This window comes from Oncorhynchus mykiss, chromosome 1 (genome assembly GCF_013265735.2).
Source record: "Oncorhynchus mykiss isolate Arlee chromosome 1, USDA_OmykA_1.1, whole genome shotgun sequence".
NCBI classification, from domain to species: Eukaryota; Metazoa; Chordata; class Actinopteri; order Salmoniformes; family Salmonidae; genus Oncorhynchus; species Oncorhynchus mykiss.
Window position 1 is genome coordinate 58,935,179 of NC_048565.1, and position 14,386 is coordinate 58,949,564.

The following is a 14,386-nucleotide window of genomic DNA, read 5'->3' on the forward strand; positions in this document are numbered from 1 at the left end:
ACCATTTCGAATCCCACCGTACCTTCCCCGCTATGCAATCTGGTTTCAGATATCATAACCGCCATCGATAACAGACATTACTGTGCAGCCGTATTCATCGACCTGGCCAAGGCTTTTGACTCTATCAATCACCACGTTCTTATCGGCAGACTCAACAGCCTTTGTTTCTCAAATGATTGCCTCGCCTGGTTCACCAACTACTTCTCTGATAGAGTTCAGTGTGTCAAATTGGAGGGCCTGTTGTCCGGACCGCTGGGGGTGCCACAGGGTTAAATTCTCTGGCCGACTCTCTTCTCTGTATACATCAATGATGTCTCTCTTGCTGCTGCTGATTCTCTGATCCCCCTTGAGTAGCTTGGGTGAATAAGGTGCCCAGAGTAAACTGCCTGCTACTCAGTCCCAGAAGCAAAAATATGCATATTATTAGTAGATTTTGGATAGAAAACACTCTGAAGTTTCTAAAACTGTTTGAATGATGTCTGTGAGTATAACATAACTCATATGGCAGGCAAAAACCTGAGAAAAAATCCAACCAGGAAGTGGGAAATCTGAGGTTTGTAGTTTTCCAATTCTTGGCCTATTGACTACACAGTGGGATATTGGTCATGTTGCACTTCCTAAGGCTCCCACTAGATGTCAACAGTCTTTAGAACCTTGTTTGATGCTTCTATTGTGAAGGAGGGGGGAATGAGAGGGGAATGAGTCAGAGGTCTGCCAGAGTGCCACGAGCTCAGTCTCACGCGCTCACGTGAGAGCAAGCTCTGTTCCATTGCATTTCTACAGACAAAGGAATTCTCCGGTTGGAACATTATTAAAGATTTATGATAAAAACATCCTAAAGATTGATTCTATACTTTGTTTAACATGTTTCTACGACCTGTAATAAAACTTTTTGGACTTTTCGTCCGTACTTTCCACTGAACTTGCACGCGCGTTGTGAGTTTGGATTTGTTTACCAAACGCGCTAACAAAATTGTGGAACTGGGATTCCTGGGAGTGCATTCTGATGAAGATCATCAAAGGTAAGTGAATATTTATAATGCTATTTCTGACTTCTGTTGACTCCACAACATGGCGGATATCTGTATGGCTTGTTTTGGTCTCTGAGCTGTTTTTGGAACTACTGAACGTAACGCGGCAATGTATACTGAGATTTTTTGTATATAAATATGAACTTTATCGAACAAAACATACATGTATTGTGTAACATGAAGTCCTATGAGTGTCATCTGATGAAGATCATCAAAGGTTAGTGATTCATTTATCTCTATTTCTGCTTTTTGTGACTCCTCTCTTTGGCTGGAAAAATAGTGTTTTTCTGTGAATAGGCACTCACCTAACATAATCGTTTGTGGTGCTTTCGCCGTAAAGCCTATTTGAAATCGTACCCTGTGGTGGGATTAACAAGAAGTGTATCTTTAAAATGGTGTGAAATACTTGTATGTTTGAGGAATTTTAATTATGAGATTTCTGTTGTTTGAATTTGTCGCCCTGCACTTTCACTGGCTATTGTCATATCAATCCCGTTAGCGGGATCTCAGCCCTAAGAAGTTCTTATTAACTAACCTCCAGATGAGCTTCAATGCAATACAACTCTCCTTCCATGGCCTCCAACTGCTCTTAAATGCAAGTAAAACTAAATGCATGCTCTTCAATCGATTGCTGCCCGCACCTGCTCACCCGTCCAGCATCACTACTCTGGACGGTTCTGACTTAGAATATGTGGACAATTACAAATACCTAGCTGTCTGTTTAGACTGTAAACTCTCCTTCCAGACTCACATTAAGCATCTCCAATCCAAAATTAAATCTAGAATCGACTTCCTATTTCGCAACAAAGCATCCTTCACTCATGCTGCGAAACATACCCTCGTAAAACTGACTATCCTACCGATCCTTGACTACGGCAATGTCATTTACAAAATAGCCTCCAACACTCTACTCAACAAATCGGATGTAGTCTATCACAGTGCCATCCGTTTTGTCACCAAAACTCCATATGCTACCCACCACTGCGACCAGTACACTCACGTTGGCTGGCCCTCGCTTCATACTTGTCGCCAAACCCACTGGCTCCAGGTCATCTACAAGTCTCTGCTAGGTAAGCCCCGCCTTATCTCAGCTCACTGGTCACCATAGCAGCACCCAACCGTAGCAGGCGCTCCAGCAGGTATATCTCACTGGTTAACCGCATTTCCTTCCAGTTCTCTGCTGCCAATGACTGGAAAGAACTGCAAAAATCACTGAAGCTGGAGACTCATATTTCCCTCACTAGCTTTAAGCACCAGCTGTCAGAGCAGCTCACAGATCACTGCACCTGTACATAGCTCATCTGTAAATTGCCCATCCAACTACCTCATCCACATACTGTATTTATTTATTTATTTTTCTTGCTCCTTTGCACCCCAGTATCTCTACTTGGACATTCATCTTCTGCACCTCTACCATTCCAGTGTTTAATTGCTATATTGTAATTACTTGGCCTATTTATTGCCTTCCCTCCCTTATCCTACCTCATTTGCACATGCTGTATATAGACTTTTTATTGACTGTATGTTTGTTTATTCCATTTGTAACTCTGGGTTGTTTTATGTGTCAAACTGCTTTGCTTTATCTTGGCCAGGTCGCAGTTGCAAATGAGAACTTTTTCTCAACTAGCCTACCTGGTTAAATAAAGGTTAAATAAAAAATAGAATTGCAGGCCCCATCTCTTACCTGTTGTAGACATCCTTGCTGAGGCTGGGAGCTGAGATTTTGACGCTGCGTTGGCCGCTGATCAGGCAGTTACGAGCAGCCAGGTCTTTATGAACGAAGCGGTGATTGGACATGTGCTCCATCCCAAGAGCCACCTGGGCACAGATGGATACCTGGGTAGATGAAGAGAGAGACAGACAGAGAGAGACAGAGAGAGAGAGAGAGAGAGAGAAATGGCATTAGCATATAATACAAAGCAGCTTAACATGGGATGGCCTGAATCAAACAGGTTTTACATATTCGTTTTTTTTTTTTAGAGTTGTCAAAGGAAAAGAGGACTAGTTTGCATCAAAATGCAGAAACCCGTGTGCCCTCAAGCTGGAACATAATGTTTCCATTAAAGGGGGCATAATGGCATGTGTCATGTGCTTGTTTTTCAAATGAAATGAGCAAATATCATCCAAAGTGTAGTGAACGCTACTTACTCTGGTCTTGGTGGTGATAGGTTGAGACTTGATTTTCTCATCTTTGCTATTGGAGATTCTCAAGAACTGTTTCAGATCTCCCTATTTCCAAGGAAATAGAAATAGAGAAAGGAAAGAGATATATAAAAAAAGAAAGAATCAAAGGTCAAAAACATTCACTTTGTAAATGTAGAAAGCATAACAATAAAAATAACACACTTGGAGGCATGTACCAAATAAAACTGCACAACTTCATCAACGTTGCATAGACAATTGTTATAGTCTACATGAATATAAATCATGGATAAGAGTGTTACACTATGTGTGTGTGTCTGTATGTGCGGGTGTGTGCGTGTGTGTGTGCATGCGCCTGTGCTTGCTCACGTGCATATGTGTGTGCGCTCGCTCATGTGTGCATCTACAGTTGAAGTCGGAAGTTTACATACACCTTAGCCAAATACATTTAAACTCAGTTTTTCACAATTCCTGACATGTAATCAGAGTAAAAATCCCCTGTTTTAGGTCAGTTAGGATCACCACTTTATTTTAAGAATGTGAAATGTCAGAATAATAGTAGAGAGAATGATTTATTTCAGCTTTTATTTCTTTCATCACATTCCCAGTGGGTCATAAGTTTACATACACTCAATTAGTATTTGGTAGCATTGCCTTTAAATTGTTTAACTTGGGTCAAAAGTTTCGGGAAGCCTTCCACAAGCTTCCCACAATAAGTTGGGGGAATTTTGTCCCATTCCTCCTGACAGAGCTGGTGTAACTGAGTCAAGTTTGTAGGCCTCCTTGCTCACACACGCTTTTTCAGTTCTGCCCACAAATCTTCTATGGGATTGAGATCAGGGCTTTGTGATGGCCACTCCAATATCTTGACTTTGTTGTCCTTAAGCCATTTAGCCACAACTTTGGAAGTATGCTTGGGGTCATTGTCCATTTGGAAGACCCATTTTCGACCAAGCTTTAACTTCCTGACTGATGTCTTGAGATGTTGCTTCAATATATCCACATAATTTTCCTACCTCATGACGCCAGTCTCTCCTGCAGCAAAGCACCCCCACAACATGATGCTGCCACCCGGTGCTTCACGGTTGGGATGGTGTTCCTTGGCTTGTAAGCCTCCCCCTTTGTCCTCCAAACATAACGATGGTCATTATGCCCAAACAGTTCTATTTTTGTTTCATCAGACCAGAGGACATTTCTCCAAAAAGTACAATCTTTGTCCCCATGTGCAGCTGCCAACCATAGTCTGGCTTTTTAATGGTGGTTTTGGAGCAGTGGCTTCTTCCTTGCTGAGCGATCTATCAGGTTATGTAGATATAGGACTCGTTTTACTGTGGATATTGTCACGAATATCACCGAAGGTGGCTCCCCTTCCTGTTCGGGTGGCGCTCGGCGGTCGTCGTCACCGGTCTACTAGCTGCCACCGATCCCTTTTTCCTTTTTGTTTGTTTTTGTCTAATTGTTTTCACCTGTTCCTTGTTGGGGTTTTGGGGTGGGTATTATTTAAGTTTGTTTAGCCTGCTTGTGTTTGTGCGGGCTTGTTGTCGTTGTACGTAAGAGGTGTATTGTTTATTTGGGTTTTCGCTGTCCGGTTTTATTTACCAGTGGTCTTTGGGTTGTGTTTGCGCCTGTGTTTTGGCATCACCCATTTTTGTACCTGTTCCTGGTTACTTTTGGACATTAACGCGTTTTTCCCTTGAATCTTCTGTTCTCTGCGCCTGACTCCACACCCCTCACTCTTCAGATGTTACAGATATAGATACTTTTGTACCTGTTTCCTCCAGCATATTCACAAGGTCCTTTGCTGTTGTTCTGGGATTGATTTGCACTTTCACACCAAAGTACATTCATCTCTAGGAGACAGAATGCGTCTCCTTCCTGAGCGGTAAGACGGCTGCGTGGTCCCATGGTGTTTATACTTGCGTACTATTGTTTGTACCGATAAACGTGGTACAGTGCCTTGCGAAAGTATTTGGCCCCCTTGAACTTTGCAACCTTTTGCCACATTTCAGGCTTCAAACATAAAGATATAAAACTGTATTTTTTTGTGAAGAATCAACAACAAGTGGGACACAATCATGAAGTGGAACGATATTTATTGGATATTTCAAACTTTTTTAACAAATCAAAAACTGAAAAATTGGGCGTGCAAAATTATTCAGCCCCTTTACTTTCAGTGCAGCAAACTCTCTCCAGAAGTTCAGTGAGGATCTCTGAATGATCTAATGTTGACCTAAATGACTAATGATGATAAATACAATCCACCTGTGTGTAATCAAGTCTCCGTATAAATGCACCTGCACTGTGATAGTCTCAGAGGTCCGTTAAAAGCGCAGAGAGCATCATGAAGAACAAGGAACACACCAGGCAGGTCCGAGATACTGTTGTGAAGAAGTTTAAAGCCGGATTTGGATACAAAAAGATTTCCCAAGCTTTAAACATCCCAAGGAGCACTGTGCAAGCGATAATATTGAAATGGAAGGAGTATCAGACCACTGCAAATCTACCAAGACCTGGCCGTCCCTCTAAACTTTCAGCTCATACAAGGAGAAGACTGATCAGAGATGCAGCCAAGAGGCCCATGATCACTCTGGATGAACTGCAGAGATCTACAGCTGAGGTGGGAGACTCTGTCCATAGGACAACAATCAGTCGTATATTGCACAAATCTGGCCTTTATGGAAGAGTGGCAAGAAGAAAGCCATTTCTTAAAGAGATCCATAAAAAGTGTTGTTTAAAGTTTGCCACAAGCCACCTGGGAGACGCACCAAACATGTGGAAGAAGGTGCTCTGGTCAGATGAAACCAAAATTGAACTTTTTGGCAACAATGCAAAACGTTATGTTTGGCGTAAAAGCAACACAGCTGAACACACCATCCCCACTGTCAAACATGGTGGTGGCAGCATCATGGTTTGGGCCTGCTTTTCTTCAGCAGGGACAGGGAAGATGGTTAAAATTGATGGGAAGATGGATGGAGCCAAATACAGGACCATTCTGGAAGAAAACCTGATGGAGTCTGCAAAAGTCCTGAGACTGGGACGGAGATTTGTCTTCCAACAAGACAATGATCCAAAACATAAAGCAAAATCTACAATGGAATGGTTCAAAAATAAACATATCCAGGTGTTAGAATGGCCAAGTCAAAGTCCAGACCTGAATCCAATCGAGAATCTGTGGAAAGAACTGAAAACTGCTGTTCACAAATGCTCTCCATCCAACCTCACTGAGCTCGAGCTGTTTTGCAAGGAGGAATGGGAAAAAATGTCAGTCTCTCGATGTGCAAAACTGATAGAGACATACCCCAAGCGACTTACAGCTGTAATCGCAGCAAAAGGTGGCGCTACAAAGTATTAACTTAAGGGGGCTGAATAATTTTGCACGCCCAATTTTTCAGTTTTTGATTTGTTAAAAAAGTTTGAAATATCCAATAAATGTCGTTCCACTCAATGATTGTGTCCCACTTGTTGTTGATTCTTCACAAAAAAATACAGTTTTATATATTTATGTTTGAAGCCTGAAATGTGGCAAAAGGTCGCAAAGTTCAAGGGGGCCAAATATTTTCGCAAGGCACTGTACCTTCAGGCGTTTGGAAATTGCTCCCAAGGATGAACCAGACTTGTGAAGGTCTACAATTTCTTGAAATACATCCACAGGTACACCTCCAATTGCCTATCAGAAGCTTCTAAAGCCATGACATAATTTTCTGGAATTGTCCAAGCTGTTTAAAGGCACAGTCAACTTAGTGTATGTAAACTTCTGACCCACTGGAATTGTGATACAGTGAATTCTAAGTGAAATAATCTGTCTGTAAACAATTGTTGGAAAAATTACTTGTGTCATGCACAAAGCAGATGTTCTAACCGACTTGCCAAAAATTTAGTTTGTTAACAAGAAATTTGTGGAGTGATTGAAAAATTAGTTTTAATGACTCCAACCTAAGTGTATGTAAACTTCCGACTTCAACTGTATGTGTGTGTGTGCGTCTTTTTGCGCACATGTATTTGTGTGTTTACCAGGTCATAATACTCCAGGATCATATAGTGGGGCTCGGCCTCCCTACACAGTCCCAGCAGTCGCACCACATTGCCGTGGCTCAGCTTAGAGAACATGTCGGCCTCACGGCGGAAATCCAGCTGTAGCTGCTCATCTCTGCTCTGCAGGCTCTTCACCAACACCACTGTCTCCTCCTCACCCTCCTCGATGCCCTTTGCCTTGGCCAGCAGCACCTCGCCAAACTCACCCTTCCCTACACACAGACAGACGCAGGCAGGAAGACAGACGGACAGACAGGTAGGCACGCACACGCACAGGTCAGAGATTAGAGGGTCACTCAGATATGCCAACATGTTCTTCCAGGGTTAGGAGTAAAGACAAACCTGGTAAATAGAGGTGAAATGAAGTAATTGAATGAAAATGTGTTCACTCCAGTTACAGTGCACAGCTGTTCGGCACGTTCTCAATTAGACTCACTCCTCATACCCACATCACCATCTTACCCAGTGTCGTGATGGTGTGTAGGTCTTCTCGGGGGAACTGGAGCTTTTCGTTGGCACTGCTATGGCGTTTCTCTGCTGCCGCTGTGGTGCCCACGCTGGTCAAAGCCACCTCTTCCTGGATTTCAGCGGTGGTGTGGCCATTCTGCTGTACAGCCCCCCCTGGTGGACATCAACCACATTACACAATGTGTATGTTTGAGATTGACTACATTGCAGTCGGACTGCACAGAATCACTGATGTACAAATCACCTTGCATCCCAAATAACAACTCATTATGTGGTCAAGATAAGCGATTCTGCACCTCGCCTTGGTCAAAATGATCCCCTGAAAGACACCGAATGTTGTGTCATAAAATACCAATATACCAAAATGTGATGTGAACTCCACAAGAAAATGTGCAGACAGTAATGTGGGCAGATATTGCACAACACAATTCAAACATACTCCAGTTTGATGATTAGAAATATTTAATAATGCTAATATTTTGAAATCCGAAAGAAAAGTTCCCTGAGTCTGTAACCCCCTACTTTGAGCACTTCAGTGCCAAAACTGAGCATTTTTTATTTCACCAGGTAAGTTGACTGAGAACACATTCTCATTTACAGCAACAACCTGGGGAATAGTTACAGGGGAGAGGAGATGAATGAGCCAATTGTAAACTGGGGATAATTAGGTGGCCATGACACTCACATTGGGAATTTAGCCAGGACACCGGGGTTAACACCCCTATTCTGACAATAAGTGCCATGGGATCTTTAGTGACCACAGAGAGTCAGGACATCACATCCAAAAGACAGCCCCCTACACAGGTCAATGTCCCTAATCACTGCCTTAGGGCATTCAGATATTTCAGAAGCCAGCCAGCAGTGGGTTGCAGAGTGGTATGCTGCCGGCCTTAGTATGGTTGTACAGATGAGAACAAATGGAGCCATTATATCTAGATTAACTTCACAAAGATACGTATTTAGTTTGTAAGGAGAGAACCCCAGTTTTGCTTACTTAATCTTAAAGAGTTTTACCAAATTATATAAAACAACTCAAAACCCAGGTATTTGACTATGGTGACTTTTGCACTTTCCTTGCAATGCTCTTGGCAGCCACAAGGTGGTAGCAAGTCAACTGGGTATGAATGAGCACCAAATGTCCAACATGTACGGGCAGAGCATGATGTAGGCAAGAGCATTCAGACACACATCACTCATAAATAAATGTTTCTTCTGTGACTCACAAAGACACAACTACTTGCCAGACATGTAGCCTACAAAAGATTATAGCAAACAGTGGATTTACTCAGAAACCCACTGGGAATTGACGCTTAGTCTGGAAATCCAGACCCTAGGCAACAGTGAATAGGGTCTGGTTTCAACGAGGGACTCTTTTGGCATAGAGGAACTACGTCACTGCCTACATTGATAAGTAAAGGGGGGGGGGGGGGGATCGGGGAGTCTCCCAACAAATCGAGAGGCAGACATGCCAGAACGTCGCGATTCAAAACTTAAGTTTGCAAGCAAAAACCTTTGTAGTGGTTTTAGTTAAGGTATTGATGCAAACTAGCCACTTGTGAATCCCCCCCCACACACACACACACACCCCTATCCCCCCCAACTCACTGTTAAGACACTCCATCTCGGGCTCCTCTCCCTCCTGGCCCTTCTGCAGTCTTTTGGCGTTGCGTCTCTTCTTGCAGTAGAACATGAGGCCCAGCACCACGATGATGTAGGCCACGGCTGCCCCCACAGACAAACCTATAGTCTGAATCATTTTATAGGGTGCCTTCTCTTCGTGGTCCACCAATGTCTGCACCGGTTTCTCTGCCAAAGACAGAGGAGAAAATCCAGGTAGGTTGATGAGAGCACATCCTCTTTGTTTATCAGGATGAGCTGTGTTAATTAAAGTTGAAATGATAGTTCATCAGATGTTACTTGTATTTCTCCATGTAGGTTATTGAGAATAAATTCACTTTAAAAATAGCAGCCTGGTTTGCTGTAACAGAGGAGTGAGTAGTGGTAGTTCAAATTTGGGATTGAGACATATACACAACAGATGGTATTGAACATGGGTATATCTCTGGCTTGATATGTTCTTCAATCTGGTACCCACTGCTTGAGAAAAGAGTGTTGTGTGTCCATCCAAGTAATATTGAATACACATCATGTGGATCATTAACCCTTTACACTTGTGGGAATTGGCCTATATGAACAGGGTTAGATTCAAATGTTTCTTACGGAGGAAACATGAAATGCGTGAGCATTGTAGCAATTGAAATGGAACAGTTTGTAGATTCTGGGAAATGTATTAGACCAAATTTAAGGACACAACATTTCACCTGGCACAAGACTGAATCCAAACATTCCACTGTTGATTTTATGAGCATTTTACATTTACTGTACTTTTCGCCTCTTTGTTGATTACGAAATCTGAAAATAATGTGGATACATTCAGTAACATGATAAGAATTTTCCTGGAAAATATGGGGTAGGGGCAACATAAGAAAAAATGTTAAGTGAGACGACTAACTGGTGTCTCCAAGTGGCTACACACCTCTCCAAAGTGTGCACAGTTGCTAAGTAATTCCAATGCACTTTTATGACTCAAAGAAGAGTCTTCAACTATAAGGTGTTTTTGGAGCTCTCCTAGCTGTGCCGTTGAGGAACTAGAGCAAGCACACTTGTAGTTGTTTTGTTTGGAACACAACCCCGCAATCACACAATTACTGTTGTTGATACTGTTGTTGTTCACGCAAGTTGTTCACGCAATCCAAAAATTGCATTCTGGGTCAGGTGGGCATCATTTGAAAGCTTGTTCTATTGTCAACAAGACCAGCTAAGTTACAAAATACCACCGTACAGTGATAGGCTTTCACAAGGCAATTTAGAGAAACAGATTGTCATTTATTGTGCATTGAAATGAGTCATAGGTATATTCTGCAGCGAATAAAAAACCCATAATAATTTACAGCATTTCCCCCACTCAGACAAAACATTTTTTTTTTAAAGTTTCCCAGTCAGTTGGAGGGATGGGGGCAGCTCCTTGTTGCGTGCGGTGCTCAAGTTCAGAATGGCTGTCAGTCAAAACCCATACAGCTCTGTAAAGCGCAGAGCCTGAGCTCTGACGTAATTTATAGCATGTTACTGCACAGCCACTGCGTTCCAATTTAGGAGCTTATCAGTGCCCAAATTCAAATTTCAATCCGTATACGGGTACAGTACGAGTGTAAAAGGCTACAGTTCCAAGCTGTCAGTTCCAAGCTTTCCTTTCTTGAATGTTTTTGTTAAGGAAACTGGCACAGAAAAAAACATCCAAAGATTTCACACTCACATCATCCTTTTCTAACCAGAGCCTTAGAAACTGGAACAAAATGCTGAATGAATTCCTCTGTCCTACAATTAACTACTTCTGCGAACTAAACGGTCTGCCTCCCTTAACCCCTCACAGGGAGAGGTTTGAATAATACAAAACCCTGAACATCCTATTTTAAACTACTAGCCCAAGCACAAGAAGGAGCCACAGTGTATGTGAGAGAGGGTTGATTCAATCTAAGGTCCCTGTCACTTCACCAATGACTCTGGCGAGACAGGTTATTAGAATGCTCAGATGGCTGGTGGCATACTTTTGTGCGTATGTGTGTGCATCTGTATGAGAGGGAGAGACTTACCCACTACGTAGAGCTGTGCCACACGGTCACTGATGCTGCAGCTGTTTCCGGCAATGCAGGTGTATTTGCCTGTGTCATCCGTGGTGACATCTGTTATCACCAGAGAGCCATTGACCATTAACTGGAACCTGAGAGAGAAAGAGAGAGAGAGAGTGCAAGAGGGGGTAGAAAGAGAGAGGGTAAGACTTGTCCTCTTGCTCAGTTGTACACCGGGGCCTCCCACTCCTCTTTCTATTCTGGTTAGGGCCAGTTTGTGCTGTTCTGTGAAGGGAGTAGTACAGTCGTGGCCAAAAGTTCTGAGAATGATACATATATTAATTTCCACAAATTTTGTTGCTTCAGTGTCTTTAGATATTTTTGTCAGATGTTACTATAGAATACTGAAGTATAATTACAAGCATTTCATAAGTGTCAAAGGCTTTTATTGACAATTACATGAAGTTGATGCAAAGTGTTGACCCTTCTTTTTCAAGACCTCTGCAATCCACCCTGGCATGCTGTCAAATATCTTCTGGGCCACATCCTGACTGATGGCCGCCCATTCTTGCATAATCAATGCTTGGAGTTTGTCAGAATTTGTGGATTTTTGTTTGTCCACCCACCTCTTCAGGATTGACCACAAGTTCTCAATGGGATTAAGGTCTGGGGAGTTTCCTGGCCATGGACCCAAAATATGGATGTTTTGTTCCCCGAGCCACTTAGTTATCACTTTTGCCTTATGGCAAGGTGCTCCATCATGCTGGAAAAGGCATTGTTCGTCACCAAACTGTTCCTGGATGGATGGGAGAAGTTGCTCTCGGAGGATGTGTTGGTACCATTCTATATTCATGGCTGTGTTCTTAGGAAAAATTGTGAGTGAGCCCACTCCCTTGGTTGAGAAGCAACCCCACACATGAATGGTCTCAGGATGTTTTACTGTTGGCATGACACAGGACTGATGATAGTGCTCACCTTGTCTTCTCCGGACAAGCTTTTTTCCGGATGCCCCAAACAATCGGAAAGGGGATTCTTAAGAGAAAATGACTTTACCCCAGTCCTCAGCAGTCCAATCCATGTACCTTTTGCAGAATATCAGTCTGTCCCTGATGTTTTTCCTGGAGGGAAGTGTCTTCTTTGCTGCCCTTCTTGACACCAGGCCATCCTCCAAAATTCTTCGCCTCACTGTGCATGCAGATGCACTCACTGCCATTCCTGAGCAAGCTCTGTACTGGTGGTGCCCCGATCCCGCAGCTGAATCAACTTTAGGAGAAGGTCCTAGCGTTTGCTGAACTTTCTTGGGCGCGCTGAAGCCTTCTTCACAACAATAGACCCGCTCTCCTTGAAGTTCTTGATGATCCGATAAATGGTTGATTTAGGTGCAATCTTACTGGCAGCAATATCCTTGCCCGTGAAGCCCTTTTTGTGCAAAGCAATGATGATGGCACGTGTTTCCATGCAGGTAACCATGGATGACAGAGGAAGAACAATGATTCCAAGCACCACCCTCCTTTTGAAGCTTCCAGTCTGTTATTCAAACTCAATCAGCATGACAGAGTGATCTCCAGCCTTGTCCTCATCAACACTCACACCTGTGTTAACGAGAGAATCACTGACAAGATGTCAGCTGATCCTTTTGTGGCAGGGCTGAAATGCAGTGGAAATGTTTTGGGGGATTCAGTTCATTTGCATGGCAAAGAGGGACTTTGCAATGAACTGCAATTCATCTGATCACTCTTCATAACATTCCGGAGTATATGCAAATTGCCATCATACAAACTGAGGCAGCAGACTGTGAAAATTAATATGTGTGTCATTCTCAAAACTTTTAGCCATGACTGTACATAGCGTTGCATGAGATCTTCAGTTTCTTGGCAATTTCTCGCACGGAATAGCCTTCATTTCTCAGAAAAATAATAGACTTGATGAGTTTCAGAAGAAAGTTCTTTGTTTCTGGCCATTTTGAGCCTATAATCGATCACACAAATGCTGATACTCCAGATACTCAATGAGTCTAAAGAAGGCCAGTTTTATTGCTTCTTCAAACAGCACAACAGTTTTCAGCTGTGCTAACATAATTGCAAAAGTGTTTTGTAATGATCAATTAGCCTTTTAAAATGATAAACCTGGAATAGCTAACACAACATGCCATTGGAACACAGGAGTGATGGTTGCTGATAATGGGCCTCTGTACGCCTATGTAGATATTCCATTAAAAATCAGCCATTTCCAGCTATGATAGTCATTTACTGTATTTCTCATCAATTTTATGTTATTTTAATGGACAATTTTTTTTGTCGCTTTTCTTTCAAAAACAAGGACATTTCTAAGTGACCCCAAACTTTTGAACGGTGGTGTATGTTATGTCACAACTTGTGTCAATTACAATCCAGTGCTTTTTTAAATTCCAGAGCACCACAAAGGAAGACAATGTTGTCGTGTGTGTGTTATTATCGTCTCTGTGGGTAAAGCCTTACCTTCTCCTGCTGGTGTCCAGCACCTTATCCTTGACCATCCACTGGACGCGGGGCTCAGGGTCTGCTGTGGCCTGGCAGTGTAGGATGGCTGTGTGGCCCTGGTACACTGTGGTGTTCTCTGGCTCCAGCTTAAAGCGGATATACACTACACACACACACACACACACACACACACACACACACACACACACACACACACACACACACACACACGCACACACACACACACACACACACACACACACACACACACACACACACACACACACACACACACACACACACACACACACACACACACACACACACACACACACACACACAGTTAATATACCACACTCCAACTCTAAACAAAGTCCAGGAAACTTTCCTATAGACTCACTGTGGTGACAGTGTTGTAGAGCTGGGACAATAAACCCGAAAATGATCGAGACCGACCATACAGATAACTTATCGCGGGCATTTTGCTGATATCATTGATTGCGATAGGTACCCTATACTAGAGAAATGTTACGTTCGAAACTAAATACTTTTGCTGATATGGGTGATTGTTAATGGGACAATTGATGGCTACTACCATCAAACTAGTAGTAGTAGTTTAAAGGATGAT

The 14,386-nt window shown here is 42.8% G+C and overlaps 1 protein-coding gene across 1 annotated transcript in view; it reads right to left on the minus strand.

Moving 5' to 3' along the window:
- The window catches only part of LOC110525690 (inactive tyrosine-protein kinase 7), a 209,750-nt gene that overhangs the window by 10,599 nt on the left and 184,765 nt on the right, over positions 1-14,386 (minus strand). Inside the window, exons 12-18 of the mRNA XM_036980912.1 lie at positions 13,777-13,921; positions 11,324-11,451; positions 9,279-9,479; positions 7,668-7,826; positions 7,185-7,417; positions 3,180-3,260; positions 2,716-2,867 (exon numbers count right to left, since the gene is read on the minus strand). Of these exons, the coding sequence (XP_036836807.1) occupies positions 2,716-2,867; positions 3,180-3,260; positions 7,185-7,417; positions 7,668-7,826; positions 9,279-9,479; positions 11,324-11,451; positions 13,777-13,921 (1,099 nt within the window). The remainder of the gene's footprint in view (positions 1-2,715; positions 2,868-3,179; positions 3,261-7,184; positions 7,418-7,667; positions 7,827-9,278; positions 9,480-11,323; positions 11,452-13,776; positions 13,922-14,386) is intronic.